Genomic DNA, 16,569 nt, shown 5'->3' with positions numbered 1-16,569 from the left:
TACAATATTAAGTGTGTCCAATGTGTTTAGATGCTAGAAATTCTTGGGTGACCTCATCCTGTGAATCTGATTCATGTCACTCTCACTTGATACCTGGAGGGCAGCCAGTTGGCAGTTTAGATGATTCGGTTATCTCTTGCTCTGTCACGGATCACCCCAAAACTTAGCGACTTTTAAAACAAAATCAATCATTTTAGTGTTTCTCACAGTTTCTGTGGGTCAGGAATTCGGCAAGCATTCGGGTGGGTGGTTTGGGCTCGGGGTTTCTCATGCGGCTCCACTCAGATGGTGAGTAGAGCTGGAACAGTGAGGATCTGTAGCAGCAGCTCAGGGCTGCTCAGACATAGCTTTCTTCCTTTCTCCTGCTCTCGTCCTCTCGTCTTCGCTTCCCTCTTGCCCTCTTGCTCTGTACAGTCTCAGGGCCTGTCCATCTGGTCTCTGTGGGCTAGTTTGGGCTTCCTCACAGCATAGTGGCCTCAGGGCAGCTAAAGGTTTCAAGAGCAAGTGTTCCAGCCACGAAAGCAGGACTGGGTTGTCTTTAATGACCTAGCCTTGGAAGTCATTCTGCCTTACTTTTATCTTCTCTGTTGGTAGAAACAGTCACAAAAGCCCATCCAGTTTCATTGGGAGAGGATGCAAACGCTGCCTCTCCATGGGAGGAGTGTCAAAGTCACATCGTATGAAGAGCATTGGGATGGGAGATATTCTTGTGGCCATCTCTGGAAGGCGTGGCCAGGCTGCCTCAGGCTCCCTGGGTCACTGCTGTTGGGAGCTCCTGGCTGTGCTCCAGCGGTGCTCCTCGCCTCTGGGCACCTCACTGATTCTGAGTGCGTTTCCTTTTCAGGTGGCCTGTCTTTTCTCTCTGGCTGCTCTTAATTGCTTCTCTCCTTTTTTCTTTCATTATTCTACTTTTCATTATGATGGTCCTATGTGTAAAATGTTTTTTCCCCAATCTGTTGTGCTTGGGAATTTTTGGCCTTTCTAGATTTGAAGATTGGTGTCTTTTAGTAACTTTGGAAAATTCTCACCAGTTATCACTTTGGATTTTGCCCCCGCCCCGTTCTTTCTATTCTCTCTTTCTGGAGATATTTAAGTATTTTTAATAAAGTATTTCTATTTTTCATCTCTTTGAACCTCTGGACTCCAGTCTGGATAATTTCTCTGGTTGTATCTTTAGTTTAAATAATTTTTCAGCTGTGTTTGATCTGTTGATAGGTTAGACCTCTATAAGCATTCTAACCCTGTCCTCTCTGTGGTGCATTTTTGTGCAGCATGTTGGGTCTGCACGTGTGTGGGCATTACAGTATAGAGGCTAAGGACACTGGCTTTGAAATTAGACTGCCTGGGTCAGTGATGTTAGATGCTAGTAACATCATTACTGTTAGCTACTCTGCCATGCTGCCCCCTTTGCTCTCTACCTCTTCCAGGTTTTTTTCCTGGCTTTCTTTTACTTAGGTCAGTATACAAGGGTTTATCAGCATCTCTTTTCCTTCCCTGTATCAAAGCAAAAAAAGCCAAAGCCCTTTTAATGTTGCTTGTCTGGGGTGGAATAATCTCCAGAAAACAGACATGTTAAAGTATCAAAACAGAAATTACAGAGTTAGAAGGAATATTAAAACTCTGTGTTAATAGGTGTCCTCTAGTATTCATGAAATGGAGATGGAGTGAGGTCTGCCCTCCTTGGATTGAGTCAGTCCTTTCCAACTCTTAGTCCTTGTAGGAACCAGCTTCACTGAATTATTCTCTCACACAATCTTTACTTGGGTGCTTTTTGTCTTGTGCTTTCTTAACCCTGTAATGAAGAACTCTCTTGTATTTTCTCTGCTCCTTTCTTATCACACTTGAAAGTGAAGGGCAAAGGCCAATTATGGTGGATGTTTGGGACTCCTAATACTTTGGTGAGATAATAGTAAGCACCTCACCGAGTTGTTAAGAGCTTTATATGAGTTTGTGTATATAAACTTCTTGGGGCAGAGCCTGGCACGTGATGAGTGCTTTATTAGGAGCTTGATATTACAATAAATAATTTTCCTAATAATTTCTTATCTTTATATTATGTTTTATAGTTTTATAAGTCTTTTTATTGTCCTATATTATCCTGTTTGATCCAGTTTTCCTCCTTTATAAAAGAAGAAATTGAGGTTCAGAGAGAAAAAATGAATGATTTATAAGGCCATGTAACTAATGAATTATCGAGCTGGTACTCAAACCCTGATTCTGGAGTCTGCATCTCCTGATTCTGAGGCCTATAATAATAGTAATAATAATTTTCTATATATATATATATATATATAAATAATATAACAGCTTTCCCTGACGTCACTCTGTTTCTTCAGGGTGGTGGAAGTATGCAGACTGGCCCTCTAGAGATGATGTCTTCTCAATTTAATACAGAGACTCATGTGATATCTTTATATATGTGTTTGTACAAAGCTCTCCAGGAGCTGGAAGTAGACGTAACATAGATAATAGGGTGTTTTCTTTTCCTAACATGATTTTTCTCCACCCTTTCTCTCCCTTCACTGTCCCTTTCATTTGGATTATTTTCCTTTAACAGTACTCGCTTTTCTCTTAGCTTTGGTTCAGGAGATGTGAGCAGATTTGCTCCATCCTCTTGGAGACCAGACCCCGTGTGTGGTGAAGGAGAATTCCCCGCATCTTACCCTCTGAGATGAGGCAGCTCCCTGCAGGAGCTCGGAGCAGCCCACAGCTGACCCTGTCTCTTCCTCTGCCTGAAACCCTTCATTATTTTCCCACTGCTCTCAGGATAAGACCAGACCACAGCCAGCATACTCTGGCCCCTGCCTCCCTCAACCCTTTCTCATTCCACTTTCCCTCTTGCTCTGGGATTCCAGATGCATTGACTTTCCCTTCAGTTTCTCCAGGGTTCCGTGGACCCTGACCACAGGGCCTTTCCACCTGCTGTTCTCCATCTCCTGATTCTGTTCTCTTGGTTTTATCTCCTGTGAATCCTTCAAATCTCAGGCCAAGAAACCCTTTGCTGACCTTGCTGATAAGGTCAGATCCCCTCAATTTAGTCTTTTGTAGCACAGCCTGCCTCTCTTTTTGCTTGTCACTTGAAGCTTTTCATTTATTTGTGTAAGTGATGGTTATCTATGTCTTCCCCTTTTTTAAACCATCAGTAGTTGAACAGATCATCTTTGTATATTTTTCCTCGTATGGTGTGGTTATCCTTGGAACAGAATATGTCTCTTTTTTCTGCTTGTATTTGACACTTTTATAGATCTGCTGTTCCCTCTCATTTCTCAGGGACACCTCCTCATAAGCTTTGCAAGTGGAAGCTGGCCCATGGCTATTCTGAAATACAGTTAGACATTACCATGGTCAGAATCCCATATGTTTGGGTGTTACACTCGCACGTGTACACACTGAAAGAACAGCTCTCAAGCTGAGAAATTAATCTTAGCTATTCAGTTAAAGACAAGAGTTGTAAGGCTTCTGAATATAAACTGTCTCTTCCTAGGTCTCCTTTTTGTGTGCTATTCTGATATTAGTGGGTAGTTAAATTTTACCATACACAGTCACATTTCCTGTTATTGCAACAAACTGAGCAAGTTTGCTAATTCACCCCTAGTTTAGAAAGAAAGATTGGCAGAGGCGGGAGAAACAGGAAACTTAACAAATTCTTGTGTGACAGAAAGAGAAGAAATCAGGGACAGAAACCTCTATGTTTCTAGGCAATAACTTATCTATGTGATAAAACTGTTATATTCCCTTTGTACAATGGAATACTACTCAGCAATGAAAAGAAATAAACTCTTGATTCACACAACAACATGGATGAATAGCAAAAGAATTATGCTGAGGGGCCTGCCTGGTGGTGTAGTGGTTAAGTTTGTGTGCTCTGTTTTGGTGGCCTGGGGTTCATGGATTCGGATCCTGGGTGCAGACCTACACACTGCTCATCAAGCCATTCTCTGGTGGCATCCCACATACAAAATAGAGGAAGCTTGGCTCAGATGTTAGTTCAGTGACAATATTCCTCAAGCAAAAAGAGGAAGATTGGCAAGAGATGTTAGCTCAGGGCCAAGCTTCCTCACCGAAAAAAAAAAAAAAAAAAGAATTATGCTGAGTGAAAGAAGTCACATATAAAAGGACATTCCATTTATATAAAATTATAGAATATGCAACCTAATCCATAGTGACAGAAAGTAGATTCATTGTTTGCCTGGGAATGGACTGGGTGGAGGGATAGATTACAGAGGGACACCAGGAAACTTTTGGAGGTGATGGAAATGTTCATTAACTTGATTGTGGTGATGTTTTCATGAATGTATACAGATGTCAAAACTCATAAATTGTCCACTTTAAACATGCTCAGTCTATTATACAGTAGTTGTACCTCAGTAAAGCTGTTAAAACATATATGTTGATCACCTACTCTGTTCCAGGGCCTATTTGGGCTCTGAGGACACAGGAGTAAGTAAAAACAGACAGAGTTCCTTCCCTGAGGGAGCTTCGAGTCTAATGAGGAGAGAGACGTTATTTGAACCATCGCTCATATCAACAGAAAGTGTCAGCCATGATCAGTGTTGTGAGGGAAGGAGAGGTGCATGGTGCTATGTGAACACATCTGGGGGTATTGGACCTGGTCCAGGAAGGCTTTCCTGAGAAATGACGCCTGAACCAAGATCAGAGAAGCTCAGTAGGGAGGAGACCTCAAGATCATCTTGTTTCAGCTATTATCAAACCTACAAATTAAAGGAAAACACTATCAACAAGAGTTCAATCTAGCACAGGTTGGTGCTGTACCATCATGATCTACCAGTACTAGAGACACTTGGCTCTAAGGGGAACGTGGTTTACAGGTAATAGCTGCATCGGGCTCTTGCCTGAGAAGGTTTCTGATCAACCTTCTACCTCCTGTCGTCGTGGGCACTCAGGTTTGAGAAGATGAAATGATCACTCTTGTTCTGTGGCACGCTTGTCTAGGAGAGGAGCAGGGCCCACATTCTGGCCTCATCTTGATAGTCTGTGTGTTCCCAACAGGGAGAAGATGAATCAGTCACCCTGAAATCCTGCACACGGCGGAAAACAGACTCTATTGAGAAGAGGTTTTGCTTTGACGTAGAAGCAGTAGACAGGTCAGTAGCTGTCACACTTGTCTCAAGAGCGGATAGTACTGAGTATGGATTTCTTACCTTTTCCATTCAGTCAGAACTCTGCACTTTTTTCCCCCACTCTTTCCCTTCTCTATCCCTCTACTGACATTCAGTCTGGAGTAGACCTCAGGCCTGTTGCAGATTCCCAAGGAGCCTCCCCTTCTTTGAGGTCCATCATGGAGCTGCCAATTGGTTGGTTTTATTTTCATGATGGGGCTTCCCTGCTCAGGAGTGTGTGTTATGTCTCAGGAGGTTGAGTAGATGTTTAAACAAAACTGACTCTTTAGCATGACTGTATCAGCTATTTGAGATTTTTTTATTTTAAAAATTATTTTTTTAATTTAATAAAGTGATTCAAAAGGAATTGGGTAAAGGGAAGGGTGGAAGTTCTACTCAATTTAAAAAAAAACAGCTTTTAGTTACAGCATTTCACCTACCACTGTGTGTGCGCACCCAGGAAAGACAGAAAACCACTTGCGAGATCAGTCTCCTCGAGATTTATAGAATCTCATTAAGTTGTACCATTTCATGGTGTTAAGCTAGTCTGACAACATTCCTATTCTTTGAAACACTTTTACTTGGCAACAGGTTAATCCTTTCATTGAAAGCCACGTGTTAAGCTTATTTGAGCTGTGTTCAAGATCAGCAATGCTAGCATGAAGATCCTTAAATCTCAGCATGATTCTCATAAAATGCCATTTAATTTCTCCTGTTTATTGAAAAAAAAAAAGCCACACCGTTTTATCAAGCTGGTACTGCTTCCTTCCCTGCCTTCCCATGGGACATGGACCCGTGGCCGCTTTTCCCCGGCTCTAGAGCATGCAGAGAGCGAGTATCGCCTGGAGTGTGCTCCTCCCCGTTGGCAGGTTAGGAATGCCTTCCCATGGTGTGGTGTCTCTGCACCGTGTCTGCTGGAGCCTACTAGGGTTCCCATGGAAAGAGCAGGCCCTTTTATCCTAAATCAGAAGTTCATGGAAACTAACCACATCGCTTTAGCGGTTTAGTCATTATACCTGTGGCTCTCAACTCAGGCCACCTGGGTCTACATTTTGATTTTGCTGCTTAGTAGCCACGTCACTTTGGGCAAGCTACTTAATCTCACAGCGCCCTGATTTCCTTCTCTGGAAAATGAAGATGGTAATAGTCCCTAGTTCTTAGAATTGTAAGTGTTCAAGGAGGTAATGCATATAAAATGCTTGGCAGAGTGGCTCAACAAGTATTAGCTATTATTATTGGCTGTTAATTAGCTTGTCCTGTATGTTCATCAGACTTGATATTTCATGGGGTTACATTCTAAATGTAGAAAAGTCAATATATTTTTTAAAGAAAAGAAAGTACCCCAGTTCTTCACTCTGTTTGGGAATGTGAGAGGGTAAGGTAATAGAGAAGGGCTGCATGGGGGGTTAGGTTGAATTGGGGTAGCAAAGGGGAATTGCAAAAAGTCTATCTCAAACTAAAATTGGTTATTCTTGGTTTTAAACAAATCCTAACTCAGGATGCTTTAAGCTGTTCTAAGCTTCTCTCTTCCTAAGCATGGAATTTAAGGGAATCCATGTTGGCATCCATAAGAGGTTCAGAAGATGTGTGTGTTTGGAAGCAGAGCCTGTTGTTTGGTGCTGGTCAAAGGTGTAGTTCCTAGAGATGATCATCTGTTTGCAGGGCTGTTTGGAAGAGGGCATGCCTCCCATTACAGGTCTCTGTTAGATTAAAAACAAGCTCAAAGATGCTTTCTGGAGCTGAATTGTTTTCTCCTTCAGAAGTTTCCCCAGAAGTTGTAGAAAGTTGCTTTTTAGGGAATTAAAACTCACCATGGTGCCTCCATCTCATTTCCATCCTGCAGGCATTTCCTACCACCTTCCCCCTTTATTATGCCCAGAAAAGGTTTGCATGTCCCACTTTTAAGCTGACAGCAAATGTGTCACATTCAACATACTGAGTGGGTTTGGGAAGTCAATTTCTTCTAAGTTGCTGTCTCTGGTTTCCTTGGTAAGACATGGAGGGGTTTCAGTTGTAGTTCAGGATGAGGCTCCTAAATCTCCTCTCAATAAACAGGAGGTGAGTAGATAGTTCTATTGGATTATTTATCATTTTTATTTTCTGTATATTATGATGTTTGACACCTTAAAAACTTTTATGGCTGGGGAGAGACTGCCCCTTTCAGGGCTAGCCAATTCTTAGAGATAGCCAAGGGCGCAGCCTGGAGCATGCCATCAATGTGCAGACGCACCAGTCCAGAGCCACACCTCCTCCATCTGGCCTGAACACCCCAGGAGGCAATGTTCTTCTGCCTTAGTCATCTAGGGCCAGTTACCAGGCACCTAGGGACCACTCCTATAGCTTAGTGACCCCTGAAATTATTCAGATTAGCCAACCCTAAACTGTTTACTCTGCCCTGCCTTGCCTTTCCCATGGAAACTCTGATGAAGGCCTTGGCCTAGGCTCTCCCCTCCTGCCCCTTCTGCCTCCTGGCTGATGCTGGTTCTTTCCCACGTGGCCATGTGTGGTGTTCCGTGCATCGTGTTTCTAGCACCTGTGAGTATAAGAAACTTCATTTACCTGAGCCTCTTCTTTGTCTCCTCTTGTGGCTGCACCTTCCTGACCATCACCTAAAAGAACACAGAACATCTATGAAACAACTTCTCTCAGTTTTCTCTATAGGTCATCATCTTTGTTCTCAAAGATTGGGTTACAGCTGGGCAGTGTTTTCCTTATCTTTTTCCTCTTTGACCCCAGTGTCTGCATTTTCCTCACCCATCCAGGGAGGGACTGAGGAGAGAGGGAAAAGAGAAAAGTCCTGTTTTCTGGGAGATTCCTACACTGTGCTTTTTCCCCAGTGCACTTTGCAAGGAGATCCTGCTGCCAGCTGTCCTGTTGTTGCCTTTTCAACTCTGCCTTCTGCAGATTTCTCAGCTCTGCCTGCTGGGCTGGAGAAGCAGAGGGACAACAGGCAAGTTTAGCACCTAGGAAATGTGGAAGTAAAGGAGAGAATGGCTCTGTTAACAGTGTAAGGTCTGAAAATGCCCCTAGAGTATGTTAGCTGTAGAATACAGAAATGTTTCTGTACTGGCTGTTAATGTTTTATTCTATCAAGATATAAATACATGCTAAAGAGTGATTCATTTGACTTAGAATATGCAGGTTGTGGGTTTTTAAGGTTGTTGCATACTTTGATCCTTTGGGCTCAGTGCTGATATTTCATGTTATTTTGTAACAGAAGCTGTAGCCTTCAGGAAGTGATATTCCAGGAGGTCAATATTGTGAGTTGATCACATCAGCATCCCCTCTGTGTGGTGAGAGACACCTGCACTCAGCATCCATTGCAGGTGCTTCTTAGAACTGCAGCTTCTTGCTCCCTGCCCCAGACCTGCAGTCTGACTTTCTGGGGGAGAGATCCTGAAATCCACTTTTTGAACAAGATCTTAAGTTGTCCTTTATTCTCACTCATAATTGGTACATTAAACACCATCCCTATCACAGTACAATTTTCTCAGAGTATGTAAAAGTTTTCCGTATGAAAAACATAATAACAAGAAACAACAGTAAAGCAAAACTAGAACAAAAAATCAGTCTCCTTTACCAAGAAGCTTAATTCTTACCCATATGGAGAAGAATATAGCTAGTAGAAAAGGTGATTTCAGTCTCTGATACAGATTACTAGGAAAAAAGCATCAACAACCCCAATAAGACCCACTTTTTTAGTTAAAGATGGAGGAGGGATGGGCGAGGGAACCAGCGGCAAGAGAGTACTCTCTGGCAGCTGAACGCTGTTCATACATATCTCAAGTAGTCCTCACACAGCCCAGGGGGGTATGGGTCCACTTCTCCCCTGTTAACTGCTGAGGAATCTGCAGTTTAAACGGGTGAGTCTTACCCAAGGCTCAGGTGGGATTTGAACTGAGGTTTGTAGGAGCTCATTCCAGGGCATCTCGGTGCTGCCTCAAAACTCAGGATATTTTAGAAATGTTTTTGAGTGATGAGCCCAATGCTATCGGTACTTGCATTTCAGAGACACCCCTGAATGTTCAGTTCACTGGCTGTCGAATCTGAGAAGTGCTTTCTTACTCTGACCATTTGCTTTGGGCACCTAAACTGATGGTGGGTGAACTAAAGCCACAAACTTGCTTCTGTTTTTATATTTACCACTCTGTGACCTTCAGAAAGCGCCCACATGACTAACAATTTAAAGAGGCAATGCAGACAGAGCACAGGCCAGGCACATGGCACATAGTAGGTGATCCATGGATGCTAGGTTCTTTTGTATGTGTCTTCTTCTACCTGTTATTTTTAAGATGACGCTCGTTTCTTTATCTAGGGAGACTAGCGTTGAGTGAGAAATCAAAACAATAGCGCCATTTATCAGTTGATTATTTTCATTATATCCCAACACATTGCTGTCAGTTTGTTAATCCTCAAATCCTGATGGAAAGGGGTTAGTTCCTGACATTTCCGTCCTATAGGAAGAACTGCTGTGACTTCTTGACCCGTGAATGAGCTGCAAATCAAATTAAGTGTTAATTCAGAGCTTTGGCATTTAGATCTATAGTTTTTGAACTTTGTATGTCAAAGATCCTCTTTAATGCTGAATACATTTCAGAAATCTACTTTTAACTCTTCTAAGTTCTTTTACCTTTGACATCCCAAAACTAGGCTTTTACGAGTACCTCCTCTGTATCCTACACCCTTCCGTATTGACTTCCACATAATTACATTATTCCACATAATTCCTTCTCACCTCTCCCTTTTTCTCTAGTGCCTGCCTTTTTTTCCTCTTTTCAGAACCAGTTTTAAGGGAAGTTCAGACCTGAGAAACTGCTAGAAGACTCCTGGTCTATTCTGAGCAAATGTTTCACAGGCTGATATTAGCTCTTCATGTCCGTGGCTTTCCTTCAAAAGGATTTTATTGTTCCCAACTTTGAAAACTTGAAGTTAGTAGAAATTCTTGTGTCTTTCTTCAATTCCAACCTGAAACATTGCTTAGATCAAGGTATCACGTCCAACAAATCACTGTGATGCTTCTTTGAATTTCCCTTCTGGTTTTGTTTTTAAATTCAATTTCAAGACTCCAGCATTAAGAGTATGATATGGGGGCCTGCCTGGTGGCATAGTGGCTAAGTTTGCATGTTCCACTTCGGCGGCCTGGTGTTCACTGGTTCAGATCCTGGGCATAGACCTACACACTGCTCATCAAGCCATGCTGTGGTGGCATCCCACATAGAAGAACTAGAAGGACTTACAACTAGGATATACAACTATATACTGGGACTTTGGGGAGGAAAAGAAAAATATGATATCACTTTAAATAAATGTGTATGATTTGTAGTAGTTGTGTGGTGTTGTCACAATAAGCTAAAAAGAAAGGAAGATATTTGTTATGGGTTGCTTGTGTACCCCCCAAAGTCATATGTTGAAGTTCTAATCCCCAGTATCTGAAAATGAAAATTATTTGGAGATAGGATCGTTACAGAGGTAATCAAGTTAAAATGAGATCATTAGGGTGGACCCTAAGCCTATATGACTGGTGTCCTTATAAAAAAAGGTAATTTGGGGGCCGGCACAGTGGTTAAGTGCGCACATTCCGCTTCTCGGCGTCCCAGGGTTCGCCGGTTTGGATCCTGGGTGCGGACATGGCACTGCTTGGCACGCCATGCTGTGGTAGGTGTCCCACACATAAAGTAGAGGAAGATGGGCACGATGTTAGCTCAGGGCCAGGCTTCCTCAGCAGAAAGAGGAGGATTGGCAGTAGTTAGCTCAGGGCTAATCTTCCTCAAAAAAATAAAAAATAAAAAAAGGTAATTTGGACAGAGGGTCAGGCATGTACACAGGGAGAACGCCATGTGAACATGAAGCCAGAGGTCAGAGTCATGTTTCTTCAAGCCAAGGAATGCCATAGATTGCTAGCAAACCCCAGATGCTAGGAGAGAGGCATGGAGGAGCTTTTCCTTCACATACTTCAGAAGGCACCCACCCTGCTGGCGCCTTGCTCTGGAACTTCTAGCCTCTAGACCTGTGAGATGATAAATTTCTGCTGTTTCTGCCACGCCCAGTTTGTGGCACTTTGTTCCAGCAGCGCCAGCAGACGAATACACTCTTGGATAGGGAGGGCCTCTCTCACTGAAGCGGGCAAGGCTGGTGGCAGCCTCTTAGATCGATGGCCCAACGCGCACTCCTTGAGCAATCCTGTTGACAAGGAACCCCACTTCACAAAGCAGTCCGTTGCCATAAATTATTTTCCTGGTTCTGGATACTCTTTACAGTAGCCTAAGCTTTCATTTGTTTTTTAAAAGCTACCCGTTCTTATACCTTAATAAAGAAGCATTCTCTTTTACCTTTGTATTACTTTGCCATAGCACCCAGAATTTGAAGGTTTATATTTTATATTGGTTAATTGAATAAAGATTAGAGTTATCATTTTTTCCCCTTAAATTATATCAGCTCTTTTTGAGGGAGTTTAGTGTAAAATTCCTGAGTTAAAATGGGACCTCATCTAAACGCAGCCGTTACTGGTAATGGCATGCAGATTGCTAACGCTCGCTCGCTCGCATCTGTCTTCAGTCACTTTGAATAAGTAACTCCACCATGCAGCATCTTATGGAAATTAATGAGCCAATGTAGGGAAAATATTTGTTTAAGCCAAAGAATCCTGGTAGTAGTCATCACCCAGCATCTCTGGATTTGTTTATTTTTAAGAAATTTACCACAGATGTAAGTGACATATGGACATTTTCTCCCAGATGTTTTCCAGGAGGGGCCGCTAAACCATATGGAAAATAATAGGAACAAAAGGCTTCTTTTTGATGCACTGAATCAATGTAGTCTCTTGAGGGGCCGTGTTTATACTTGGGAAAGGGAAACAATTAGAATGCTTTATTTTTTCCAGGACTAGCTGACTCCAGCAGAAGTCCATACATTTGAAAATGTTATGTGGAGTGTTAAATGCCCCGTTTCCAGCATTGGCGCTCTCCAGAGGTGGACAGCAAAAGGACAACTTATTAGAGATGGCAAGGGTACTTGGTGCTAGGGGTGTAATGGGGGCCAAGACGAGCATAGTCCTTGGCTTCACAGAGCTCACCTCTGGTTGTAGAATGGGTGCACACGTGCACATACATACATGCACACACATTCGTGCAATTAAATGTATAAATACCAGTATGTAGAGTGTTCCAGCAAACTTGGAAGACCAGAATGTTGTGGGGAAAATGTAATAAACAGAGGGACTTACCCCTTGCATTTTTACAGACAATGATGGCGTGACTGGAACACCCTGAGTTCGTTCCCTCTCTCCTTCATTTATTAAGCATAACTACATGCCAGAGACCCTGACAATGGAGATACAAAGTTCAATGAAACACTGTGACTCTATTGGACTTTCCTTCTTAAAAGTCTTCATCTGAGTTTTCTTTCAAACCAAATCTGAAGTCTTCCTTTTGCAATCGTTCCACGAATAGGTCAAGAGAGACAGCCTTCCTCTGAACCAGTCCCAGCCTGGCATGTCACACACACTGTCAATTCTGTCCCTGTCTTCCCACCATGAACTGTGTATTTGCGCAGTATATGAGCTTTTCTTTATACTGGTTGGCTCGTTGTTTAATTTGGCATGTTTTATATACCTCTGTTCAGTTCTAAATATCTGTCTCAGGTAATTTGCATCCAGAGGCAGAATAACATCATTTTATGCAGCTTTTAGTATAGTACTGTGTGCGTGTGGTTGTTCAATTTTGTTTTTTATGGTAATGCAATTTTTGAGTTACATTATTTCGTTCTTTCCCTTGGGACTTTGGTGAACTATTGTGTAAGAGACTATAGGAGCTTAATCATTTTAGCTGCTATTTAAACTAAAACTTCAGTAAGTACTCACATAATCTGCATTTCTGTATAGGTGGGACAGAAAACCCCCAGGAAAATGGAATGTTGGTTAAAGTAAGAATAACGAAGGCTAGAAAGATTTATGGATCTGAAAAATCAACCTTAACCCTCTCATCAGTCATCACCCTCGATTCAAGTATGTTTTTATAGCAGGCTCCGTGATGCTGGTGATAGATCGAAGCCGCCCTAAGTTAGAATTTGGGATCTGCGTCTTCCTAGCTGTGTGAGTCTGGGCGGGTGGTTTAAGCGCATCTGTAAGATGGGCTTCTCCTGCCTACCTTGCGGGTTGTTCTGAAGATGGAATGCAATAGTAGTCCCCCCTCATGCACTCCTGGGTCGCAAAAGGTTGTGACTTTTCATTTTCTTCTCTACCCTAAAACCTGGGACTTCTTTTTCCTTAGAGTAAACCTTAGTTTTGGTGGGTGTTTCTTTGAGCCTATTTTTTCTGTCTCAGTGGTGTTCTTTTTCCTGTGGTGTCATGACTTTTCAAGTCATCTGTAAGCTGAGAGTGAATACAGGTGCATTAAGTGTATCCGTGCAAAGAGGCTGCTGGGGGAAGACTCCATTTTCAAATTATATATGCAATAACCTATTATTTATATATATTGCTATACAAGATAAAAGGCTTTATGCACCTTCTTCCAATTTATGGTCTCAAAAGGAAACCATGCTAATTTTAAACTAAAATAATACTTATTATTTCTAGTTTGGTATGTGGTATGTGCACATGTCCTTGTTTGTGTGTCCTTGTGAGATTGTCTGAATGTAAGATTGTGTGTTTTTTCCACAAAGGATCAGCTTATGTAACAGACTTTGTTTCAGTGCTTAACCTCTAGATGGCAGTTTTGTATATGTATTAGTCACTATTAGAAGGTCCAGTTGAAAATTAGCTGTCCTTTATATTGACAATTAGGAGTCAGTGGTGTGTATGTGTTTTTTCTGTGGAAGAAATCATCATGGGAATATTGTTCCTTAAAGGAGAGGTATTCTACATGACTCATTCTTTCTCTAGAAATTCCTTCCTCCCACCCTTTTATGATGTTCATTTCACACTCACTTTCCTGCAAAAGCGAGCATGCTCAGTTAATTAGACTCTGTTTAAACATTACGTTTTACCTTGCTTTCTGAACTAAAGTGTCAGGCTCTTTGCTTCGAGAATACCTTGTTGGAGGATGGTGAAGAAAGCAGATAAATGATTCTAGCTGTCCAGTGTGTGCTGAGAACCTGGCAGTCCTGCTTTTCCCTCTTGGTGCAATGTGCCTTTATCTTTTGCAACAGATGAATCCATTTTTCCTGGGTTTAAACTTCCCCTCCCCTCCCCTTCTCACCCGTTGTTTGAAATAATATTTGATTTTGCCTTCCTGCTGGTTGGATTACAGTGCTGGTCTCAAAGCCACTGACATTTCAGAGAGGAAATGGCTTTTTCCTTCCTCAGAGGGTGTTATACTGCTCTGACTTCCATGACTTGGGTGGGGGTAGAGTCAGGGGAATATTGTACTTTCTGGATTGCTTCTTGGCTGTTCTATAAGCTAGTTGAGAAGTTCTTGGAATCCTTAGAATTCGTATAGTTTGAACTTGTTATTGAGTTGTTTTCTTTTCTTTTTAAAAAATTAAAAGAGAGTGTTTGCTGTTTGATTCTCATTTGAGTGAGAGTGGGATATGATGGTTAATGGACTGTGGTGTGAAATAAGGCAAACATTTCTATTCTCTAGTCTGCATAGTGAAATTTGGGTTTTATTGTTTGAGTATGCCAGTTTATTTGCCAATTTCTAAATATAAAATGAGTTTATTTTTTTAATCTAAACCAAAATTTTGCTATTACATAAATCTGAAGAGCGGAAACAATTCAACCAGTAAATTCCACTTATGCACATTTCTATTCATCATGAGAGAGAATAGTAACGATGAAAAAAAGATTGATAAATGAATCAGAAGATTTCTTGAATTAGAATATTTTTTCATCATTTCTTATCAACAATAGTAACAAGTATTTGCATTCTCCCTGAGTCTTGCTCATCCCAGCAATTACTAATGCTTTCTTCTGTTGCAGTGTGTTAAAATTTGCTTGCTCCTGTGTCCCCAGTGCCCAGCATCATGGCTGGCGTGTCATAGGCCCCCAGTCAATATCTGTTTCGTTTAAAGCCCATGCAACTTAGTGTGGCAGAGGTTTCTTTGTTTGGGCTTTCTGATGTTTTATGACTTCAGTCTCCTTTAAAATAAAATGTAGGAAATTATCTGATGTGATTGGCAATATTTATTCTTTTGGCTATTATTATCGCTATAGTTGTAATTATTTTAGGACGTTTCCCCCCAAGAGGTCAGTGCTGTAGGCTGTAATAGGTTATGATTCATTCATTCATTAGAATAAGATCCTTTCTAAGTAGTTTATTAGAAGCCTACTTCTAAAAACTTCTTGGGGGGGGGGGGCCAGGGGGAGGAGGGGAGGGAAGGGATGGAGGGAGGGAGGGAGGGAAGAAGGGAAGAAGTGTCTTCCTCTCTCCTTTCTCCCTTCAGAGAGAGAATGAGAGAAGTGACTCCCTCGCCCTAAGGAACTGGTTGCCCTGGATCCCAGGGCACATACCCTGCATGCACATGGGGGTGGACAATATTGTGGTTAAGGTATGGGCTCTGCTTTAGAGTCAGGCAGACTGGGTTCAAGTTGAGGCTTTGCCACTTACTAGCAATGTGATATTGTGCAGGTAATTTCCGAGTCTCAGTTTTTTTAAGAAGTATAATGATAGTACCTACTTCATTGTGAGGAATATATGATAATGCAAGTAAAGTCCTTAGCACAGGGTTTGGCCCATAGTAAACACTCAATAAACCAGCTCCAGTTTGTGGGCCGCCAGTTTGCAACTTCTGGTTTTTTCCTCATTTTGTCTGTCTCACCTGTACCCTACCCAGGTTATCATGGCATATTATATGTTCTTTTCAAGTTCAAAGATCTGTAATGCACAAGGACCTTCAATGGGTATTATCTCAGATCATGCATAGTTGTGCAGATTCATAACTTTTTATCTCCAAAGAGAAGACTAATGTTGCCCTGCAGTGATGACACTGGGTCCTGAGTATTGGGGAAAATGGGGAAGTAGCCCAAGTTCCTCATTTGTCGATGAACCGGATATGCTCTGCTGAGTTTGACTGTGAGGAGAATCAAGAATACAGACATGCATCATTGTTGGTCCTAGTGTGTGAGAGACTTTATAACGTGCCACAGTAACCTGGAGTTGAGCTCAGGTAGAGAGAGGCAGAGAAACAGACACAGACACCAGAAGCTCTAAACTAGTGGTCCTTACATATCTAAGCATGTTTAGTTTGGCTTGAGTAGTGTTTGAGGCAACAATCTAAACTGGCAAAGTCTGTAAATGCTGATACTGCCTTCCCGTTTGCCAGCTGTTTATAGAGCTGAATGGTGGATGCCTCCTTCAGGTAGGGCATGTGCTGTCCACTTTACCACAGTCCCCACCATGCTCTTTTCAGCTCTGCCATGATGACAGGTGACAGCTGCCACTGTGCCTTGCACTTGCACTGCTATTTTTCCCATCTCCTTTGTTTGTATGACTCAACCGAAAAGTGAAAATGC

At 42.0% G+C, this 16,569-nt stretch overlaps 1 protein-coding gene across 5 annotated transcripts in view; it reads left to right on the top strand.

The window, feature by feature from the left end:
• Nucleotides 1–16,569, top strand: part of ARHGAP26 (Rho GTPase activating protein 26) — a 415,746-nt gene that overhangs the window by 128,341 nt on the left and 270,836 nt on the right. For all 5 annotated transcript variants that reach the window (XM_046667198.1, XM_046667197.1, XM_046667196.1 and 2 more), the window contains exon 10: nt 5,011–5,105. In XM_046667198.1, the coding sequence (XP_046523154.1) occupies nt 5,011–5,105 (95 nt within the window). The remainder of the gene's footprint in view (nt 1–5,010; nt 5,106–16,569) is intronic.

Source organism: Equus quagga, chromosome 7 (genome assembly GCF_021613505.1).
Source record: "Equus quagga isolate Etosha38 chromosome 7, UCLA_HA_Equagga_1.0, whole genome shotgun sequence".
In the NCBI taxonomy this organism is placed as follows: domain Eukaryota; kingdom Metazoa; phylum Chordata; class Mammalia; order Perissodactyla; family Equidae; genus Equus; species Equus quagga.
Note: the sequence above shows the minus strand (reverse complement) of the source record. Positions and strands in the feature narration are given on the sequence as shown.